The sequence below is a fragment of the Tympanuchus pallidicinctus genome, unplaced genomic scaffold (genome assembly GCF_026119805.1).
Source record: "Tympanuchus pallidicinctus isolate F22 unplaced genomic scaffold, pur_lepc_1.0 scaffold3, whole genome shotgun sequence".
NCBI lineage: Eukaryota > Metazoa > Chordata > Aves > Galliformes > Phasianidae > Tympanuchus > Tympanuchus pallidicinctus.
In genome coordinates, this window is record NW_026294747.1 from 3,194,309 (window position 1) to 3,213,925 (window position 19,617).

General features: G+C 41.0%; 1 protein-coding gene across 5 annotated transcripts in view; it reads left to right on the top strand.

Moving 5' to 3' along the window:
* NAV2 (neuron navigator 2) overlaps positions 1 to 19,617 on the top strand; it is a 189,774-nt gene that overhangs the window by 82,427 nt on the left and 87,730 nt on the right. For all 5 annotated transcript variants that reach the window (XM_052695681.1, XM_052695682.1, XM_052695683.1 and 2 more), the window contains 4 exons: positions 6,509 to 7,604; positions 9,776 to 9,888; positions 12,715 to 12,823; positions 14,540 to 14,929. In XM_052695681.1, coding sequence (XP_052551641.1) covers positions 6,509 to 7,604; positions 9,776 to 9,888; positions 12,715 to 12,823; positions 14,540 to 14,929 — 1,708 coding nt within the window. The remainder of the gene's footprint in view (positions 1 to 6,508; positions 7,605 to 9,775; positions 9,889 to 12,714; positions 12,824 to 14,539; positions 14,930 to 19,617) is intronic.

Below are 19,617 nucleotides of genomic sequence, written 5' to 3' on the forward strand. Positions count from 1 at the left end.
ACTGGATGCTGTTGGACATCTTTTCCAACCTTGGTGATGCTATGATTCTGTGAAATTCTTAGTCTTAAATGACAGAGTGTACTTGGTGTTCTTGCTGCATACACTACCAAAAAGCCGATGCTGGAATTACTCCAGCAGGTTTCCTAAATATAAACTTCCAGTGGAGGTATTTACCACGTGTCTGATGTGACTTATTTATCTTCAGATGTAGTATAACAATAATGAATTTGATGTACCTTAACAGAGAATATGAAAACAGCAAGAGAAAAAAGAAGAAGAGATATGTGGGATAATATGAAAGGCACCTAACCTCTTCCAGTGTCTATTTAATCTTACAGGTAGCTTTAAGGAAAAAAAAAGAAGAAAAAAAAAGTCAAGATTTTGCTTGGCTAAAAGTGAAGCATACTGTTTCTGTTCAGGCATTCAATTTCAAATTACACCACATTTCATTCAACTTTGATGAATGTGAACTTACTGATTCAAACTGTTTCTTTGTGTTACAAATTCCCCTAAACATAAGATCATGGGCTTATGTCGTGGGGTGCCTGCCATGAGAGTCTTCATGTGAAACAAAATGCTCATCTGTGTATCTCAGGGCATTGCTTGCATCCTTTCACTTCTCCAAATGCATTTTGTAAAGATTGGCTCAGCTTAGTGAATCTTCCACAGTGTACTTGTATTGGGTGTGTGCCTACAGGACAGCTTAAGGATTTTGGTGTATAACAAGCAGTTTGGCACATTTATAAGACGGGACATAAGTATGCAGCAAATCATGTTCTTGCTCAATTCTACAACTGCTTAACTGGCTGAACTTGGCATTTGAAAATATGTTCTCTTTTACCTAAACAGTCTTTAGTTGCAACTGAGGTGGAGCTTTGCAAATCCACAGAGCTTTGCTCTAGTAGGTATAAGCCGTAGCAATTCAGGCCAACAAAAATTGTATTTAAGTAAAGTTTTTTGGAAGAAAAAAAAAAAAAAACATAAGAAAAATAGGCAGTGACATGTTCTTAACTGTACAGTTCATTAGGATAAAAGAACCCTTGAGCTTTGAAGTAAAATGTAACCCTTGAGAAGGAGCCCGATGCACATCTGTGTAGTTGCACTGGAGACAGTGGAACCACACTAATTCATACCAGCTGAAGTGCTGGCCCAGGATTTCGTGGCCTTTATAGTTCCTAGATGTTTCCTTTTAAAATAAATATTTACAATTTCCTGTAAATTTATTGCTGGGTGAATTGTGCCAGAGGAACTGGAACAACCGTGGAAACTGAAGTTCACTATTAAATCATAGGAAAGAAAATGGGAGTATTGCAATGTCCCAGACTTCTGTAAGTGCCAGTGTGTTTTTACCACACCTGTAGAAACCTTCTCTCCCCATGTAGAAGTATATTTCAGCCTCTCTGGCCCCTTCCATTTGTGGCTTCTCTCTGCTGAGTCTTTCGACTGGTCCTTGTCCATAACCAGTTATACCTACAGAGCCCATGATTGGTGCCAGAGAGCCTCCGCAGCCTCTGCAGAGGTTGATGAGCATCAAGCCTTGGTCAACCCTTCATTACTGTAGTAAATAGTAAGTTGGTCATTACTTGCATGTTGCCCTGGCTTTCGAGGCCAGCTGCCCGGTTCTCAGACCAACAGCATGTATCTGGCATCTTTCAGATCTACCTACCTGTAAGGCAGATGTTTCAGATCAAGATTGTGGTATAAGTGTGTTGTCCATGACACTATGTATAAAGCCCAATGGAAGAATCCTCAGGAACTCCTTGCCTGGAATTTATTAATGAACTGAATAACCTTATTATGAGAAATGTTGGATTTGATTGCAGAAATAATGAGGAGAAAAATTCAGAGTAATTAACAAGAATGATATTTGTCTAGGATTCAGTAGAAAGCGTGACTTGTTTTGAATGGCTCTGTAAAGCTGGTTTCATTATTTAATGGTCATATAACCAGTATGTGGTCGATAGAGATCCCTCTGCCCTCTCTCTTGGGCGCTGTTTGGAGTGCTACAGTAAATAAACAAAAACAAGCAATTCAAGTGTCTGTGTCAGGTCAAGACACTGAGCCAAGGATTGCTTGTGCTCCAAACTTATTTCCCTTCACCTCAGCAAAAGTCCCAGGTCTTGGCGATGTCAACTAGTAAACAACAGTGTCATTGTTCTGTGTGCTGGAGCTCAGCGTGAGCAAAGGGAACTCAGAGAAGTGGGAAAGCTCGGTGACTGCCACCTCCGTGAGCTGGGAGTACAGAGCAGCAAGTGTAGTTACGGAGTCTGAGGCTGAGGAAGTAGCTCTGATGGAAGAAAGCAGAATTGGAAATATCAAAGAGTAAAGGTGATTTTTGTCCCATAGTGCAATAAATTTCATCAGCTCTAAGGGAAAAAACAATGGGGATAGAAGTTGAGGAAACCAACTGGAGTCACCTCGGTGAAGTTTTTGTTCTCGGCAAGGCAAAATGTTCCCTCTCTGATCGTTTCAACTTACACACACTTTTACCATCTAGCAGTTTCTGCTTTTAAGATCATGTTCTGGCTGTTTTCCACTGTGGACAGAGGAGGCAGCTCTCATTCTTCGGGGTGAGCGGCATTACAACAGAAGTAGACACTGCTGTGGATCCAAGAGGTTCAGCTTGTTTTGTAGAAGGGCTGTGTGCCAGGGAATTCTTGTTAGGAACGTTCTGCTCTTACCTGCTCTTCTTTTGGGCTATGGAAAGATTCCGATTTTTATAGTAGGCTCCTGGCAGAAATGGAGATGTTTCCATATGTCAGGGGTCTGCTAAGCATGATAAATCACCACTGAAGAAGAGGACAGCTCAGCTAAAAAGCTTTCCTCTGTGAGACTCTTAATTGTGGTGCTTTAAGAAGAGTCTTCTGGTGTGTGCATGGAAGGTCAGCACTTGCCATTTATCCCTCCCTATGGTGGGAAATGATGGAGATGCCACAACGCTTTCTGCACTTCTGACACTGTAATGTCATAGAGCAGCCTCTGCTTTTACTTCCTAAATTAGAATTTTGTTGCAGATTTGCTTCTGACTCAGTTATCTAATCTATGGGCTGTTACGAGACGATGTTTCTTTTCATGAGAACTACTTATTTTTCCCATAGCTGCAACGTAAAAAATGACAGCTTATTCATTCTAAAATGAATAAAAATAGTGTGAAGTTCTTGACCTTTCTGAGGAGACGTAACTATGAGAACATCCTTTGTCTTTGTGCTGCTTTTCGTGCCTATAAAGAAAGTGTTTTTTAAAGTTTTCACTTGCAGCAAATGAAAGCACACTTGCTTAGACTGTACAAGACAAATGATGGGAAATGGCATATATTTTCTCCTGACCTTATTATAACGTAAGCTCTCAAAGACTTTGGTGGGAGATTTAAATCATAAGCTTTCAGCTTCTTTTTCTCATTACAAATGGATATGTTTGCAGCTAAGACTTTACAGGAGCAGCTGAAATCAGATTTACCCATGCTACAGCGCGCATTGGCATTGGAACTGGACCACCAACATCTTTTTAACTGAACGGTAGGAACAAAGTAGACTGCAAGCCAAGATTTGACTCTGAAAAGGGGAAAGAGATCGTTATTTATTGTAGGCTGTAGCTTGGTTTTGAAAACATTTCTTTTATAGTCAGTTTTAGCTAATGCAGGTTGCTGAAGAAAGAAATTATCTCCCTCACAAAGGAACACATGAGAAATAATAAGCTTATTAATAGAATGCGTGAAACCTGCTCTCTTTTTCATGAAAGAAGGGCCTGTGCCACGCTGAATAAGTTTCCCCTCTGCATGCTGATGTATTATCCACATATTGATGTTACTGCTTCATTAGGAAGCCTAGCATTTGAAGCTGCACTCTGGCAGCAAAATCCTTTTCGTTTACCAAGATTGGTCTTAGGAGTAACAGAGCCAGTGGACTTGTTTGTGAGAGGGAAACAGAGAGTCTGAGAAAGACTGAAGCTTTCTTAAGCTGAAGCCATTTTTGATGGCTGTGTTTTACAGCAAACCTTTTATTTCCTGCACTTTCTCTGGTAGAATGCAGCAAAAGCCTGAGGACTTTGAATGTCCATTTTCACTGTATTCGATCTGAATATAAATCAAAATCCACAGAACATGTGTAAGAAAATATCTCCTTTCCTTTCCCAAAGTGTAACAGCTTAGCATGTATATTTAGAAGTTTCTAAATATTTTTCCTTGGTATCAGATGTGTAGAATTCAGCACTCACAGAATTCCCTTCCTGGAAAATGTTAGGTAGAGACTCTAAAAATTACATTAATGTCTCCATATATTCGCGGTTGTTTTTTTTTTAAGTTTATTGCAGTAACAACAGTGTTGGTATAAGTGTGATTTCTCTAACATGACTGTAGATGAGCAGCTCTCTAAGTGGAGATGCATCATCGAGCACCACTGGAAGTGTGGTGGTGTGGGCTCAAAGTGGGACCGTGTTTATTTCTGAAAAATGAAAAAGAAACTGTATTCTGTGCAAAGGCCAAACCAAATTTCAAACAAAACCAAACACCAAAAACACAGAGAAGGTGTAAATTAAGAAGTTCTGGATTTTCTTGGGAAATACATTTTGAAAAATGCTTTTGGATGTGGAGAAATAAGTAATTTTATTTGACCCAGTGAGACCTCAAAGTCCAAGGATTGGAGCCGTCCCTGGGGCTGTTGGGATGAAACTCCTTTCCCAAATGCCCTATCGCTCACTTCCCACTCCCTTCCAGGCAACCGCTGTGCTGCTGTGAGGAGGGCAGTGCTGGTGTGGGTTTCCCTTCCCAGAACACTCTGTTAGGTTTCTTGCTGCCCATCTTGTACTGCCTGATGGCACAAGCAGCTCCTCTCCCACTACTCCATATGTATGTGAAGGAAGCAGCACTGCCTTGTAGATTACACCTAGCAACAGATTCCCCTGCAGCACCCTTGTATTGCCCCAGTCTCCCCATTACTCCTTGCATCTTGGCTCTCCCGAAGGGTTCCTTGCCCATGTTCACAGAGCACATGGAGAACCGGGCGGCTGTGCTGCCTGGGACATGGGGTGGCTTGATTTTCCTTCCTTGCTGGAGTGAGGCAGGAATAATGCCCCTGGAGTCAGCAGGCCAGCAGTAATGTAAAAGCAGTATACGTCCCTCCTGTGTCTGTAAATGACAATTACTTCCTTCCATCTCCACGTGGATTCTTTGCAGCAGGAGGACCAGCCGATATAATAGTGATTGGTTAATAACAGGTCCTGGAAATGTTCCAACTTCAGTAAAATTTTTTAAAGTGCCATTAATTCCTGGAGTCCTACTTTATCTGTAAGTGAAATGACTGAGTTTATTACGAAGGAACCTCTCAAACTGATTCTCCATTGAGGCAGGAAGATGCGTGTGCTTTAAATCCTCAGTAGTTCTGGTTTGGATCAGGGGAGGGCGGTTAACAGAGCCGTATCTGCAGTGTGCAGCTGAAAATGAAGCACAACAGTCCCCGCGTGGTTGCAGCGGTTCATGATTTACAGGGCTGAATTCACTGGGCTGCCCCTGCTGCCGAAAACGCACGCTCTCAACCGCTGTTGATTTTTGAATTAAAAAAATGCAGCTCCGTACAGAGTTTACTTCAGTGCTGGAGGGCAGAGAAATATAGGTAAAAGCCGTTAATCCCCAGCAGGCTGCTGGGCAGGCGAACAGACACAGATGACAAAAGTTAATTGGCAACATGAGCAGCTTAACAGAAAACATATTTGTGATAATTGAGAGAGTAACGTCTCCAGAAGGGAAACTGCAGAGAGAAGCTACAGAGGAGAAGTGGCCACTGGTAGGTGAGTGGGGTTTTTCAAGCTTTCTCTCAGCTCTATGCTGACTTCTTGCTAAGAATGCATAATGCTCAAAGTACCTAACCAAATAGGATTTGCTCTGTCTGAGGGGGACAGCTGTGCAATTACTGCCACTGGTTTCTCTTACAGCTGCATTATAAGCGTGGTGAGGTATAAATTAGGTTCATCTCATAAGGGCACGATTGGTTTTGTACATGGAGTTTTATTCTGCATTTTTGTAGATGAGGATCTCTCCCCAATAACTGAAAGAGCTTTGGATTTATTTCTTTTTCCTTACTCCTGCATTTTTTTTATACTTGAGGTTTTTCTAAGAATTGAACTCGGACAGCAAAAATTTTGCCAAAAAGCTGAGAGAACCCTTGATTAGAAAACGGTGCTATGTTTTTGCTAATGAAGAAGTATTATGAATCTAATAAAGAAGAACGCATTGCAAAGCACATTTTGGCTTGAGCTAATTTTTTTTCTTTCAGGAGGAACTAAATGTAAATTACATAGTGGGAGCTTGTTGCTGTGCTGCTGGAAAGGAAAACTGGCTTTTGTTTTCATTGAATGATACTGATGTTTAAAGCAGTGATGTGTGTCTGCCTTTTCAGGGTTACTACTGTAAAGCTCCTGCTGTTTCATTACAAAAAGAATCCCAAGCCAGCTATAATATCAGATGCCACTGTGTTTGGTGTCTCTTCTTTAAAATTTTAATTTAACTTTTTTCCAGAGCCTGCAGACAGTACAGCCTTCCAGCCCACAGGAATGAATGAAAATGTATCATCCTCAGTTCAAAGCTGCAGCGGTACTACTGGTTGCAGTAACTCCTCGGCCATCCCTCAGCCCAGCTCTGCTATTAAGCCTTGGCGCAGCAAGTCCCTCAGTGCTAAGCACACAGCGACGTCTTCCATGCTATCCGTAAAGCAGCCCGTACCAGAGCCTCCAAAACCACCCTCAGAAGTCGTCAAAACAACTCCCAATGGCCAAAAATCCATGCTGGAAAAGTTGAAACTCTTCAACAGCAAAGGAGGCTCCAAAGCAGGGGGGACGACGCTGGAGTGTTCCACATCTCGTGACAGCAGTTGTGAAAAGCTAGAGACACTTCCCAGCTTTGAGGAGAGCGAAGAAATCGATGCCACAAATCAGAATGTGAGCAATCCAGGATCAATGTCCAGTAGCCCCAAAATTGCACTCAAGGGAATCGCACAAAGGACTTTCAGCCGGGCGCTGACTAACAAGAAAAGTTCTCCCAAGGGTAATGAGAAGGAGAAAGAGAAACAGAAGGAGAAAGAAAAGGATAAAAGTAAAGACACGGGAAAAAGAACATCTATGACCGAAAAGCTGGGTGTGAAAGAGGAACCAAAAGAAGAGCAGACAGTGCTAGCAACAGCAGAGATGCCAAAAAAGTCCTCAAAGATTGCAAGCTTTATTCCAAAAGGAGGAAAGCTGAACAGTGCCAAGAAGGAGGCCTCGGCCCCTTTGCACAGTGGAATACCAAAACCAGGAATGAAAAACACTGCAGGGAAATCCTCAAGTGCCCCAGTTTCTACAAAAGAAAGTGAGAGGAGCCGCAGTGGGAAACCTGGCTCGGGACTCTCGCATCAGAAGTCTCAGCTAGACAGCAGGAATTCCAGTTCCTCTTCAAGCTTAGCCTCTTCTGAAGGAAAAGGCATCGGAGGCCTCAACAGCAGCAACAGCAGCCAGTCTGTCAGCGGGCCGGCCACCACACACAGCACGGGAAGCAACACCGTCAGTGTTCAGCTACCTCAGCCCCAGCAGCAATACAGCCACCCGAACACGGCCACAGTAGCTCCGTTCATGTACAGGTAATTAACTGCTGGGATCATCCCTTTGGAACATGGCCTCTGGGTAGGAGCATTCATTGGAGACGCTTTACTGGGGGAGTGAGGCAATGCCATGGATGCCGTTGGAATAACACATTTATGTATTTACCCAGAAACTGTTGTGAAAGGCAGTCAGACCAAAGTTGGAGGTGGACTCAGTGATCTTTATGAGTCCCTTCCAACTTGGGATGTCCTATGGTTCTCAAGTGTGTAAGAAATTCTGATAGATAGGAGCTGGGATAGTTGTACCTGACACTTCTAATAGTTAATATCCGAATGCTAACGCCTTGTCCCACTGCTGCCCTTGGACCATGTGCATTAGGTTTATTTTACACATCATAGCTTGTAAGTGTAGCTAATGATGGTGGCGAATTAGAACAAATTGAAAAATAGAAGTCGATTAGTATAGGCAAGGCCGAGCACAAGGTCTTCTCTTCTATGCTTGCATTACCCCAGAACTAGATATTCATAAGATCAGCTGTCTGTGAGGACAGCTAACCTCCAGGCCAGCGTCTTGTGTGTGACAGTGGCAGTAGAGGAAACATAGGGAAGAGTAACGAGAAGGAAATGACTAAAGAAGCTTTCTGATGATGTGCTGCCAAACCTGACAACGACAGAAGAAATTCCTGAGTCTAATGGCAAAGTTTCTGGCTTTGACAGCCACATCATGATTTTCTTTCATGCTCCTTAGTTTTTTCAAGCAGTTGTTCTGTCTTTGTTATCTTTTTGCTGCTCGTGCTTTTATAGACGTCTCTCATATCTCTCCTACCTCACAGTGTGTCTTTTCTGGCCTGTTTAGTTGCTGCTCGTGCTGCTTGTAGATGTTATTCACACCGTTTTGTCCACCTTTGTCACTCTCCGCTGTAATTTTTCAGTTGAACGGTATGGTTTTTTGCCCTTGGTAGGTGTAGTGTAAGAATGGTTGGCCGTGTTGTTTTTGTGTTGTTGGTGGGTTTTTTTTGCAAGCAAAATCAAATTTTTAAATGAAATCAAAATGAAGGAGAGAGATGCAAAAGAATTGCTCAGACCTATGTAGGCAGGCAGGAGAAGAGTGACCCTTGAGTCTGCTGATCCCTAGAGTGTTATCTCTGTGTCTATGGAGTAAGGTGCCAGATGTCATTCTGGTATGCAGTCAAGTGAAAATGAATAAGTTGGAAAAGCCTAATATTTGTATTTATATTACATGTTCTGTATTTCTCTTGTTCTCACTTTCATCTACATACATCACCATTACTGTCACATCTTTGACGTGTGGTGGGATCTACTAATGCCAATTTTTTGAAATCTATTTAGAGGTGAAAATTGCTATAGTAGCTTAAATCCATAATGATATCTAACTTTCTCATCTTGTTATTCACAGCTATAGCAGATTCCTTAATGTGGATCTGCAGCTCAAACACAAACTGTAGGGAAGGGGAATGTGTCTAAAGTGTCACTGTTAACACGTTGTGGTTTTAATCTCTGGAGAAGTTGTTCTACGTTTCATATAAGGCCAAGTGAAATTAAGGACACTACAGTAGTAATTGCTCGCTATGCTTTTGCTCTTGTACAGCACTTCTTTTGACAAGAGAACTTACAGCTGCTTGTTGATGTGGCTCTTAGAGCAAAACACAGCACAGGCAGTAAAATGAAGTAATCCAAGATACACTACTGACATCTGACAGTACATTCTCATCACGTCCCTTTTACATGGCAGCCATCGTGTCAGGTAGCAAATTGGTGTTATCCAGTCATTTATTTTAAAATAAAAATGAGTGTCATTGCTGGTTACGGAAGAATAACCAGCAGGAGTGTAAGATGCCATCACACACTACCTGCTTTATATTTATGTAAAGCAAACTATTAGAGAAGGTCTGATTAATCACAACAAATGATGATATTGATAATTGAAATGAACTGGAAACACAAGTTTCTTAGGACCCCATTTGAAGAGCTAAGAAGCCTATGTTTGGCCATGAATTTTTTATTTTTCACAGCTGAGTGCTTGCTTCCATTTCTAAGACATAGTTCAAAATGGGACTAATGAATTATGTAAAATCAGTCTGCTGGTCTATTCTGGAGGGGCTGATGGCAGGTGCAGTTGTCTAGTTGTTCTCTGTGAGCTAATTTTGATGGAGGCTGTCTGCACATCACTATTTTGCTTTGTCTTACAGATCCCAGACAGAGAATGAAGGAAATGTAACAGCTGAGGCCAGCACAGGAGGGGTCAGCATGGATCCTACTCTCTATGTCAAAACTGGACAGCCTGCTCTCGAAGACCTCTCAGGTATGTCTTGCAGGATGACTTACCATGTTGCAATTAAATGAGAATGGACTAAAGCAAATTTGAAGTCAGGAGCTCTGCTGTAGGGAGAATTTAATTTGCTTTAATTTCTAATATTTTATTTCCTATTAGTAATGGTATTTTTTAACTGTTAGGCAATGGAAGCTGGGTGTCAATAACATGAGTAATAGATACTCAAGTTGTATGCAGTGGTGAAACCACTTGAAACCATTTCTTGAAACCATTAGGTGTTCTGGGTGCATATTGTCTTCTGGGATATGTGCAACACTTTTCAGGGCTAATATGTAGTGAAGATCCTAAGTATTCCCATACGTATATATATGTAAAGGAAACTGCTTTTCTTGCTTCTTTGCTTGCGAAAGAGAAGTGGGTTTTTTTCACCAAGAAGAGACCAAAATCCAGTTTCAGCTTACTGTGTCTAGCGTGCACAAACTGGAGCTGATGTGAAACTGATGAGAATACTAGCAAGTGAAGTTAGAAAGTGATTTGTACTTTTTTCTTGGATTCTTATTTGATCATTAGCAATCATTTTTTAGCTTTCCTATGGTACCTAAGCAGTTTCTGATAACCATATTCTATTTAGGGTCTAAAATGTACACTTAAGCCACTGTCAAGTCTCCTCTTTCCATTATGATTTTAGCAATGCCTGTGATGCTCTTTATTGGATACTATTACAGTTTATCTCATTAGTCATAGAATATCCTAGGCTTTTTTATTGAGTTAATTTTGGTCTCCTCCACATTAGTGTGAGTTTTGAGACTGATTATCCTGCCCGGAAAGTCATACAGCTATAATTTTCACACCTGGATTGATTTCATTTTGCATTATATTTTCTGTCAGTGCCACATTTGTGTATGCACACACTGATGGCAAAGCCAAGCAGCATCATTGGTAAGGAAAAGGGCTGTAGAGGTGCATAAATGGATGTGTGTAAACGTGTATAAATTGTGTAAAAATGTGCTTTATACATTGGTTAAAAAATAAAAAGTCAAATGGCCTTGTGCCATTTTGATAAAATTTGATAAAATTCTTGATAAAATTTTTGGGTTCATACTTAGATGAGTGAGTGAGTTCAAAGTATGAAACACAAGATGTACAGCTTCATAGGCCTTTTCAGCATTACCTCCTAATTGCTGGGTAGCCTGCCCTGGCCTAGATGTCTTCCTATGAACTGGGAAGAATTGATAGATCACAGAAGGTCCTTAGTCTTCAATGACAGAGGTTGTATAAACACCAACTATTATTCAGGTAGAGTATTTGTTGGGATCCAAGGATGCAGGATGACACGACAGCCTCAAGGAATCGAGATGCAAAACCCAGCTGTGTGTAGCCAAACTCCACAGACAGCAGCAGTCAATAAAGGAGTCTTAAGGGAAAATGAACAAGCGGAGCAAAGCGGTCCGTTGATCCAAATAAATCAGAAGGAATAAGTAACAGATTTCTTCTTTCCCTCTGTAGCAGCTATTGGAGCTTTGGTATAAAGCATATCTGAAACAAAAGAGTGCAGGTAGGGAAAACAGGAAGCTGTGTGATTTAATGGAATCACCTGCTCACAAAGAGCCACTAATTCAATAATTTTTAGTGACACTATCCGATGTCTCTCTACATTTGAAGTAACTGAACGTAATTTAAGTTAAAAAAATTGTATTGTATTGTAATTTAGATAAGTGATAGCAATAGAAATTAATTTCCATGCAGTAAATCTTGTGTATGTTCAGTTACGAAGTTACTTACTGTTTGCCTTCATCTCTTTGAGAGAAATGATCTGTAAAAGAGCACTCTGACCTTTGTTAGACTGAAGGCCTATAAATATTTTATGTTCTTTACAGCAATAATTTGTTTTCTGTCCCAGGGACCCAGTGGCTAAAGGAATCCCTCATGTTAGATGGCTATTTCCAGTTCAGCCTGATCATAATTATTTGATCTTGGGCCTAAGTGAAATTTATTGTTAAGTTATTTCCTAGGGACTGGGAACCTATAAAACATTGCTAACATGGACACTAACTGAGTCATCACTGTTTATTTCAGAAGGGCTAATGATGATATAAGAATAAAAATCTATCTTCCCCTCCCTAGATAGTTCCTTGTAGTTAGGGCTTCAGCTCTTCTGTTAAGTGCTTTGTGCTGCTGCTGCTTTGCAAGTAAGAGTCTGTCACTTGGTCTGTCTGTGCCACCAATCTGGCATCCTTCAGCAACATGAAGTTTAAGGCAAAGAATGTGGGAAATGCCAGTGATGAAGTAAAAGGCTATTTGGTCTGCTCCTTGTTGCTTCTGATTTGTATAATATGCAGATGGCCATATAAACCAGCTGTTGTATGGATGACCACTATCCTCACAGCTTAAAAATTCATGACTTGTGCAGAAAAGGTTAATATGAAGTGTGCAGTTCTGAATCTGCAGTAGTAATTTCTGTAGTCATGAGCTATAAACCCTTTAGAATGATATCATTCCCTTCTGTGCCCAGCAAGTTCTGTGATGGCTTTTTGGAGGTGCTCTGCTTCAATGTGGAGCTTACAAAAATCTGTTAGCATTACTGGAAGTCAGTGATCACTTCTCTTCAACCTATTAGAAGATTTAATTATATACAACTCATCTGAACTAGCAACCAAGGCATTTCTCAATTGGCAGCTGAGGGCAAGTAAATAACTTACACTGAGACACTAGAGGGATTTTAATGTATGTAAACTCTATGTATGTATGTATGTAAATATTAGAGAAACGTCTCTGAGACAGATTCAGGCAAAGGTAACAACTCAATTCTGTGCTGTTTCCTGCCCTCTCCTTTCCAATGGCTTGTTACTCCTGTAGGAGAGGATCCAGAAACTCGGCGATTACGAACTGTGAAAAACATTGCCGATCTTCGACAGAACTTGGAGGAAACAATGTCCAGCTTGCGGGGAACCCAGGTCACTCACAGGTGATGACATAACTTTATTTGTGAGAAGATGTGAAGCACGTCACAGTGTGAAGACCACACTGAAGATGTGGTCTTACTTTGCATCTCTTAGATCTAGCATCTTTGGAAATTGATTAAGGCTGACAGGTGAAGATACCGTTCTTTTATTTTACCTATAAAGCACAGATCTTGGTTTCTGTTCAGTGTTGATGGAGCTTTATGATGAGCGACTGATGATGGCAGTTTGTATATAGAAACAAAGTTGGAGAATAAGCAGCACTGGTTGAAGGCATTAGGTGGTGTTTGAACATGGGTTATCGTTTAAGATGTTTCTTCATCTTACCCCTTAAAAAACTTCAGTGCATGACACCCCTCTCCCCCAGTGTGTAATATTTTGTTTAAACAAGCAGGTGAACTGTGCCTGACCCACTTGAAAAAGTGCATAACTTGAATTCCTGGCCAGTCTTTGGACAAACAGTTTTTTTCTGACAGTATTAGTCATCCACGTATATAATTTTATTGTTTTTTAGCAGCCTTTAGAAATCTCCAGCGATATTTAGAATGTGCTCTTACTATGTTTGAACATTCTGTGACTCAGATCTGTTCAGTGCTGAGCAGGAGTCTTGGGATAGTGAACTGTTGGCCCCTAATGAGGTGAGGGGTCCTGTGCAGTGCTTACAGACTCCTGCCCTGCATGAGTTAATTGCATGCATGCTTTGTGCTTAGGCTGTGTATCTAAACTAAGCCAGAACTTGCAAAGATAAATTACCAATGCATGTATTTTTCTTTTCAGAGTTCAATTAATGTGACAGCTCATTAGGGTTTAATTACTGTAACTATAGGATTCTTAGGTTGTTGCAGTGCATGCTCAATGCTGTATTGGAATTAGTACAGTGCTGCTATCTTTAAAAAGATCCGCAGTAATAATTTAAAAGAGAAGTTATGCTATGTTAGCTGAGCAGGAAAAGAAGGATTCCCGTGGGTAAGAGAAGTTGCAGCTATGGATCTGGAAAAAAGCATTCAGATCATACTAGCATTATTCTAGAAAGGGATGCAACACACTCACACTCTCAGACATGCAAAATATGACTTAATATAGCTGATGCTTGTAAAAAACAATATTTGTAGGCTGTGACCGGAAATAGGTTCACAACCAGAGCTTGGTGTAAATATTGTCAATATTTTGAAAAATGTATTCAGTTCATGAATATATAAAAGATACTTTGGAAAATATTGCTTTTCTTACTTCCTCATTTAATCCTTTCTTTAGTGTAGGTACGGCTCTCATCTCCTGAGTCTTTCAGAAATGCAGGCAGAAAAAGAAAACGTATCAAAAGACAGTTCTTGATTTGTTGTTCCTTTCCTTGTCTTAATATCATACTCCCTTGCTTAGAGTGGCAAAATGCGGCATAATAGAGTTATATGTGATTGAAGGTGGAGAAAATTACACTTGGATACTGTGTATAATCCGTTAAAAGTTCCTAAGTCTTCTACTGTCTATTTTGAACAGTAGGTGGCCTGAGTGCAAAACTATCACTGTTTAAGAGTGGTGCTGGAGGGATGGGCCTAACTCTCAAAGCTCTGTAGCAATTGAATTCTGTTAATGCTTTACTCCTTTGTGACTCGGTAAACAACCTGAGCATAGATCTTGCAGTCTGTACGTAACATCACCTGAAGTCCCGTGATCTACAGAGCAGTCCGCCTTTGATCCAACGCTTTTCTTTTATTTTTAAATAGCACCTTGGAAACGACATTTGACACCAACGTGACCACGGAGATCAGCGGTCGCAGCATTCTCAGCTTGACGGGACGACCCACCCCTTTGTCATGGAGACTGGGGCAGTCCAGCCCCCGCCTGCAGGCAGGTGATGCTCCGTCCTTGGGGAATGGCTATCCTCCCAGAGGGAACGCCAGCCGCTTCATCAACACAGAATCAGGACGTTACATGTATTCAGCACCTTTGCGCAGACAGCTGGCATCCCGCGGTAGCAGCGTCTGCCATGTGGACATCTCAGACAAAGGAAGTGATGAAATAGATTTGGAAGGCATCACCATGGATGCCACTGGCTACATGAGTGATGGAGATGTGCTGGGCAAGAATATCAGGACTGACGATATCACCAGTGGGTAAGTGCCTTTTTTTTTTGCTACGTTATCTTCAGGTTGTGCATTTTTGCATTGCGACTGTACGCCCTGTGACTATTGGAAAATGAACGAATAAATAGAACCACGGCGATGCTGTTGGTAAGCATTTGGAGGGACAGCTCATTACCACAGGTAATTTAGTCAATGAGATTTAAGTTTATGTGTGTGTTGAGAAGAATTATTGCTGTAGGCAAGTATGATTAAACGTTCTGCTGAATCAGGGTCGTCGTGGCGAGCCAAGCACATGCTGCAATGCTCATTTATGCCCACAAGATGGGGAGAGTGAGGCATTTTTTTAAACTAACTGAACGCTTCAGCTGCCTGAATGTTTAAGGAGAACATTCATGGAATGTAAATGAGTTTACACCTTGTTGTGTGTGTCAAAACAGTTGTACATATGAATCAGATCTAAAGAAGAGGTTCATGTATAGAAGTGTGAACTGATAGAAAATTATTATCAACATTTTACCTTCACTGTGAATGGTTAAAAAATGAAAGTATTGGAGGTCGGACTGGATGATCTCCAGAGTTACCTTCCAACCTCTATGACTGTGATTCTTTGCTCCAAGGTTGGTGTTTAGTTAACTGTAGGAAGGTTAGTTTTTGTTTCTTAGCTCAGATGCATCAGTGTTAGACTAATGTTGAAACTAATCTGTGAGATGCAGGAGATTGCAGGTGGCTGATTTACTTTTCTTCTTCCCTGCCTGGCTGCCTTGAATCCTTTGCTTTTCCGATTGTTTTTTTTAATAAGTGATGTCAGTTGCAGCATTACCTTGTTTGGAAGATGTAGTATCTCTTATCGAAATACAGAGCTGGAATTCAGGTACTTCATTGTCACTGATTTGATCAGGAAGTGGTCTAGAAGCCTCCATTCATTCTGTCCTTTCTGAATCTTTGGATGCTTTCAAACTGTTCTTTCTGAAAAATCAGACTTCATTTTTAACTCTTTGTTGAAGAAGCATATAGATATGTTGAAGAAGCCAGTGCAAAGAATGTATAAAATCCTATTTCAGGTAAAACCCCACTAGCTGTTAATATGTTAATCATCCATTGTACTACTAAAATGACTTGTTTTCATAAAATGAAGCAGCCTACACCTACATTCTGTTTGTTGTAGTAACAGTTATTGCATTTCTTGTGGACTGTGACTTTTATTCAAACTTATGTTTGTCTTAAATAACTTTTGTTTTAAAATAAGGAATATAAGTTCTGAGTAGCACCACCAGTTTCTGTGGAACACCAAGAATGAACTGAGAAGTGTCCCAGGCAGAACTGTCTTCTCATGCATTTGCTTTTCATATCTTAGAAGAGCTCCAGTCTTTGCAGATTCAATGTCAGTCAATGTACAAAGATCAGATTCCAGGTAAAGGGAAAGGGAATAATGAGAAAGCAGTTCAGTTTATGAACGCTATTTCCAGAGAAATCTGTGTCTCTGCTCATCTCTGAATATCATTTCCTTTTCTTTGACTACCTAGTCATCCCATAGAGTAGAAAGGGGAAGTCACCATAGTCTGAAAATACAAAACTGGTCTTAGATTCCAGGTTTGAGGGACTCATAATAACACGTTTCTGTCGGTGGTACCTCTGTCACTGAAGTAGTATATTGAAGCAGTGAGCTAAATCCCAGGCTGGCAAATATGACATTTAGCAGAACAGCTCCACAACAGCTCATCCCTTGCCTTAAATGTTGGAGTATCTTTAACTGAGAGAAAAATGATATGAATTGAGTACTTGACTCTTATTTCTCTCTGGTTTTTGAAGAGGGGCAGTAGTTTTCCTGCTTTTACGTATATGACCATCCTGAAATTGATAAAGGAGATCTCAATTTAGGACAAGAATAGTTGTATATAAATTCCTTTTTCTCCTTCTCACCTACAAAAGCCTGCGTTGCTAAATAATGTGAGTTTATAGAGTGTTATTGGAACTGTCGAATCAGTTCCAAGCGCAAAATCTATATCAATCCACAGTCAGAATGACTTAGCTTCATTTTCAGATTATCACTGGGGTTTGAAGCTTGAGCAGTTTGCAGAGCTTCTTATTGCTGCACCAGTAGACATTTGAAAGGAGCGTTCCTGAAAGCAGCCTCACAACATTGGGGTTAAATTGTCTGTGGAGAGAAATGGCGTGCAAATTCCTTGACAAGGGAGTATTGCAGTATTGAGTTGCAATAACAGCATTGGATGTAATCCCCAAATCAACTGGGAGAGGTAAAGTTTCTGTCAAAAAGATGACGATGTTACCTTTGGTGAAACTCACTGACGCCTATTCATGCCAAATGACCACATGCAGTGTGAACAGATGTTTTGGTAGCTTCATGGGTTATCTTCATTTTATTCTCACCTACAAAAACAGAGTTGCAGTATGTCTCTGTGAGAGAGGAATAATAGGCTGCCTAGAAATCAGACGAGTTGCTTGTTAAGAAAGCATCATTGCTACTTGCTGCAGAATGGGTCTCTGAGATCAGTGTTAGGGTGAATGTGTCCAGTATTTTCAGAAGCTGAGTTACTGTATGCAGAAAACAGCACAAGAGGGCATTTATATCATGAATAGCTCTTTATTGGCTGATGTATGTTTCACTTTGTCATTTTCAGAATTGCTCCAGTGCTGTAGTCTGAAAACCTTGGATCTGTGTTTTCATTGGCAAACTGATAGGGAAGGAAGCCAAAATATTTATTACAGCCAAAATAAATTCAATAGCCAAGATAAACTATTTGAGCCCTCTGATCCTGATGCTTTCTCTGAAATGCACTGGGTCATGGGAAGTTTCATTTGGCCTCTTTTAATAAGTCTGCTCAGGCAGAGCTCTGGCATACATTGTTAGTATTGATTTCATAGGTTAGAAAGAATACCTTTTCAAACAGGCAGAAAATACCAGTTAAAACTAAGAAGGTCCTCCGGTGGTGGATCGAAGGTAAGAAGCAATCTTCTTTTGGAAGCTAATACATCAACAGAGCAGCAAAGCACTCAGACTGGGATTGGTGCATTGGGTCCTGGTTCCTGGTGTCTGGTCCTCCAACACACTGGTCTGGCCTCCTTGTTTGGAGGGTTTTGTCCACTTCAGCCTCCCTTAGCTGCTCACATACGTGTTTCTACCTTCTGCCTATTTTTTTTCTCCTGTGTTCTCTCTAACGAGATGTAGAGTTCATTTTGTTTTTATCTGTCCTTGGAGTGGAACAACAGAGCTCTTGGTCAGAAAGGCATCTTAACGTTATTTTCTTTTTCTTTAACTAATCCTCTGACATTGCTTTCATTACCTTAATGTGCAGATTTCTATGCAGAATTAACAGCCTGGTCGTATTGATTATTCCCAGACACAGATTTGCTCAGGAAATGGTCTGTGATCAGCAAACACCATTCAACCAATGTTCCTTGTTGTAGAAACATCTGTTGCAGCAAAATGTAGGTGTGCTGGTTGGACAAGCCCAGGAACCTGCACTTGGAGGCAGCGTGGGCAGGAGCAGTCCTTAGCCCTTCTTTCCATTTCATTAACATCCCCATGTGTTTGCTGCAATGAAGCTGATCCATTCCCATCCAAGACCCCCGTTTCCACAATCAGTTAATGTGTTCGTGTGTGCGATGCTCGTGGGATTCTCATTCTTGTTTATTCAAGCCCTTATGCTCTACGTGGATCTTTCTACAAGCACTTAAAGCAAGTGAATTCAGAACACAGAGGAAAGCAAATCACAAAGGAGATCAGGCCACAGTCGGATGCAGAATCAGACTTCCTGTCACAAAAGATGAGCTAGAAGTCATCTTTTTGGCCCAGAGCTGTGTCTGCCTTGGAGAGACATGGGCCAGAACCAGCACTGAAACAGCACTGTAAAATGCAGAGGCTGAATTTTAACAGGTGTATCCATTATTTCCATTAGGAAGCAATGAGGAATTCAATATGAAGAGCCGAAGAGGAGCAGTCATTTTAGTGAATGTTCAGTAATGCAGTGGATATTTGCAGTATTCTTGTGTCCCAGTTGCTGGATTTAGTACTATTTATCAGTCAGGCAGTGATACATATATTTCAGATGTTGCACGACAGAACTTCGTTTGGGTTTGAGGCTTAAGAAAAAGAGAAGAGTTATACTTTTTGCTGCTACCTACATTTGCTCTTGGTAGCAGTAGTTAAAAGAAACCATTTCCTTCTGAGCCACCTGCAGCAGAAGTGGTTGCTGCCGCAGGTCATTATGTGTGGCTGGCTGGCGGTCAAGAGGCTGAGCTAATTGTGGTGTAAGCAAGAATCTGTATGCCCAGTACACTGACTGAATGCTGGCTGCAGTTTTTTCTGACCCTTTTCTTCAGAGATTACCTCTTAGTTAGTTGTTTTACTGCACTTGGAATGGTGTGATTTCATTGCTAAGATATCATCGCTGCAGTCCTTGTATGGCTGTAACACTTAACCGTGACTGAGAATCATGACGGAGCTAATTGTGTCTTCCTTCTCCCTCTGAGAAGACTGTTTATTTGAACTGCCTTCTTTCTCTCTTGCTGGAACTGGCTCTTACATTTTGCACCTTTTGACACTGCAGAACAGCAGCGCAGCTAATAAGGAAGTCAAGCTCAACATTTTGAGTTTTATGAAATAGTACTAGGGAATCTTTATTTCTGACTTCTTAGTAAGCTGCGATGAAATTGGGTCAGAAGACCTGGGTTCTTAAGTTACAAAGGTCCTGGTGCTA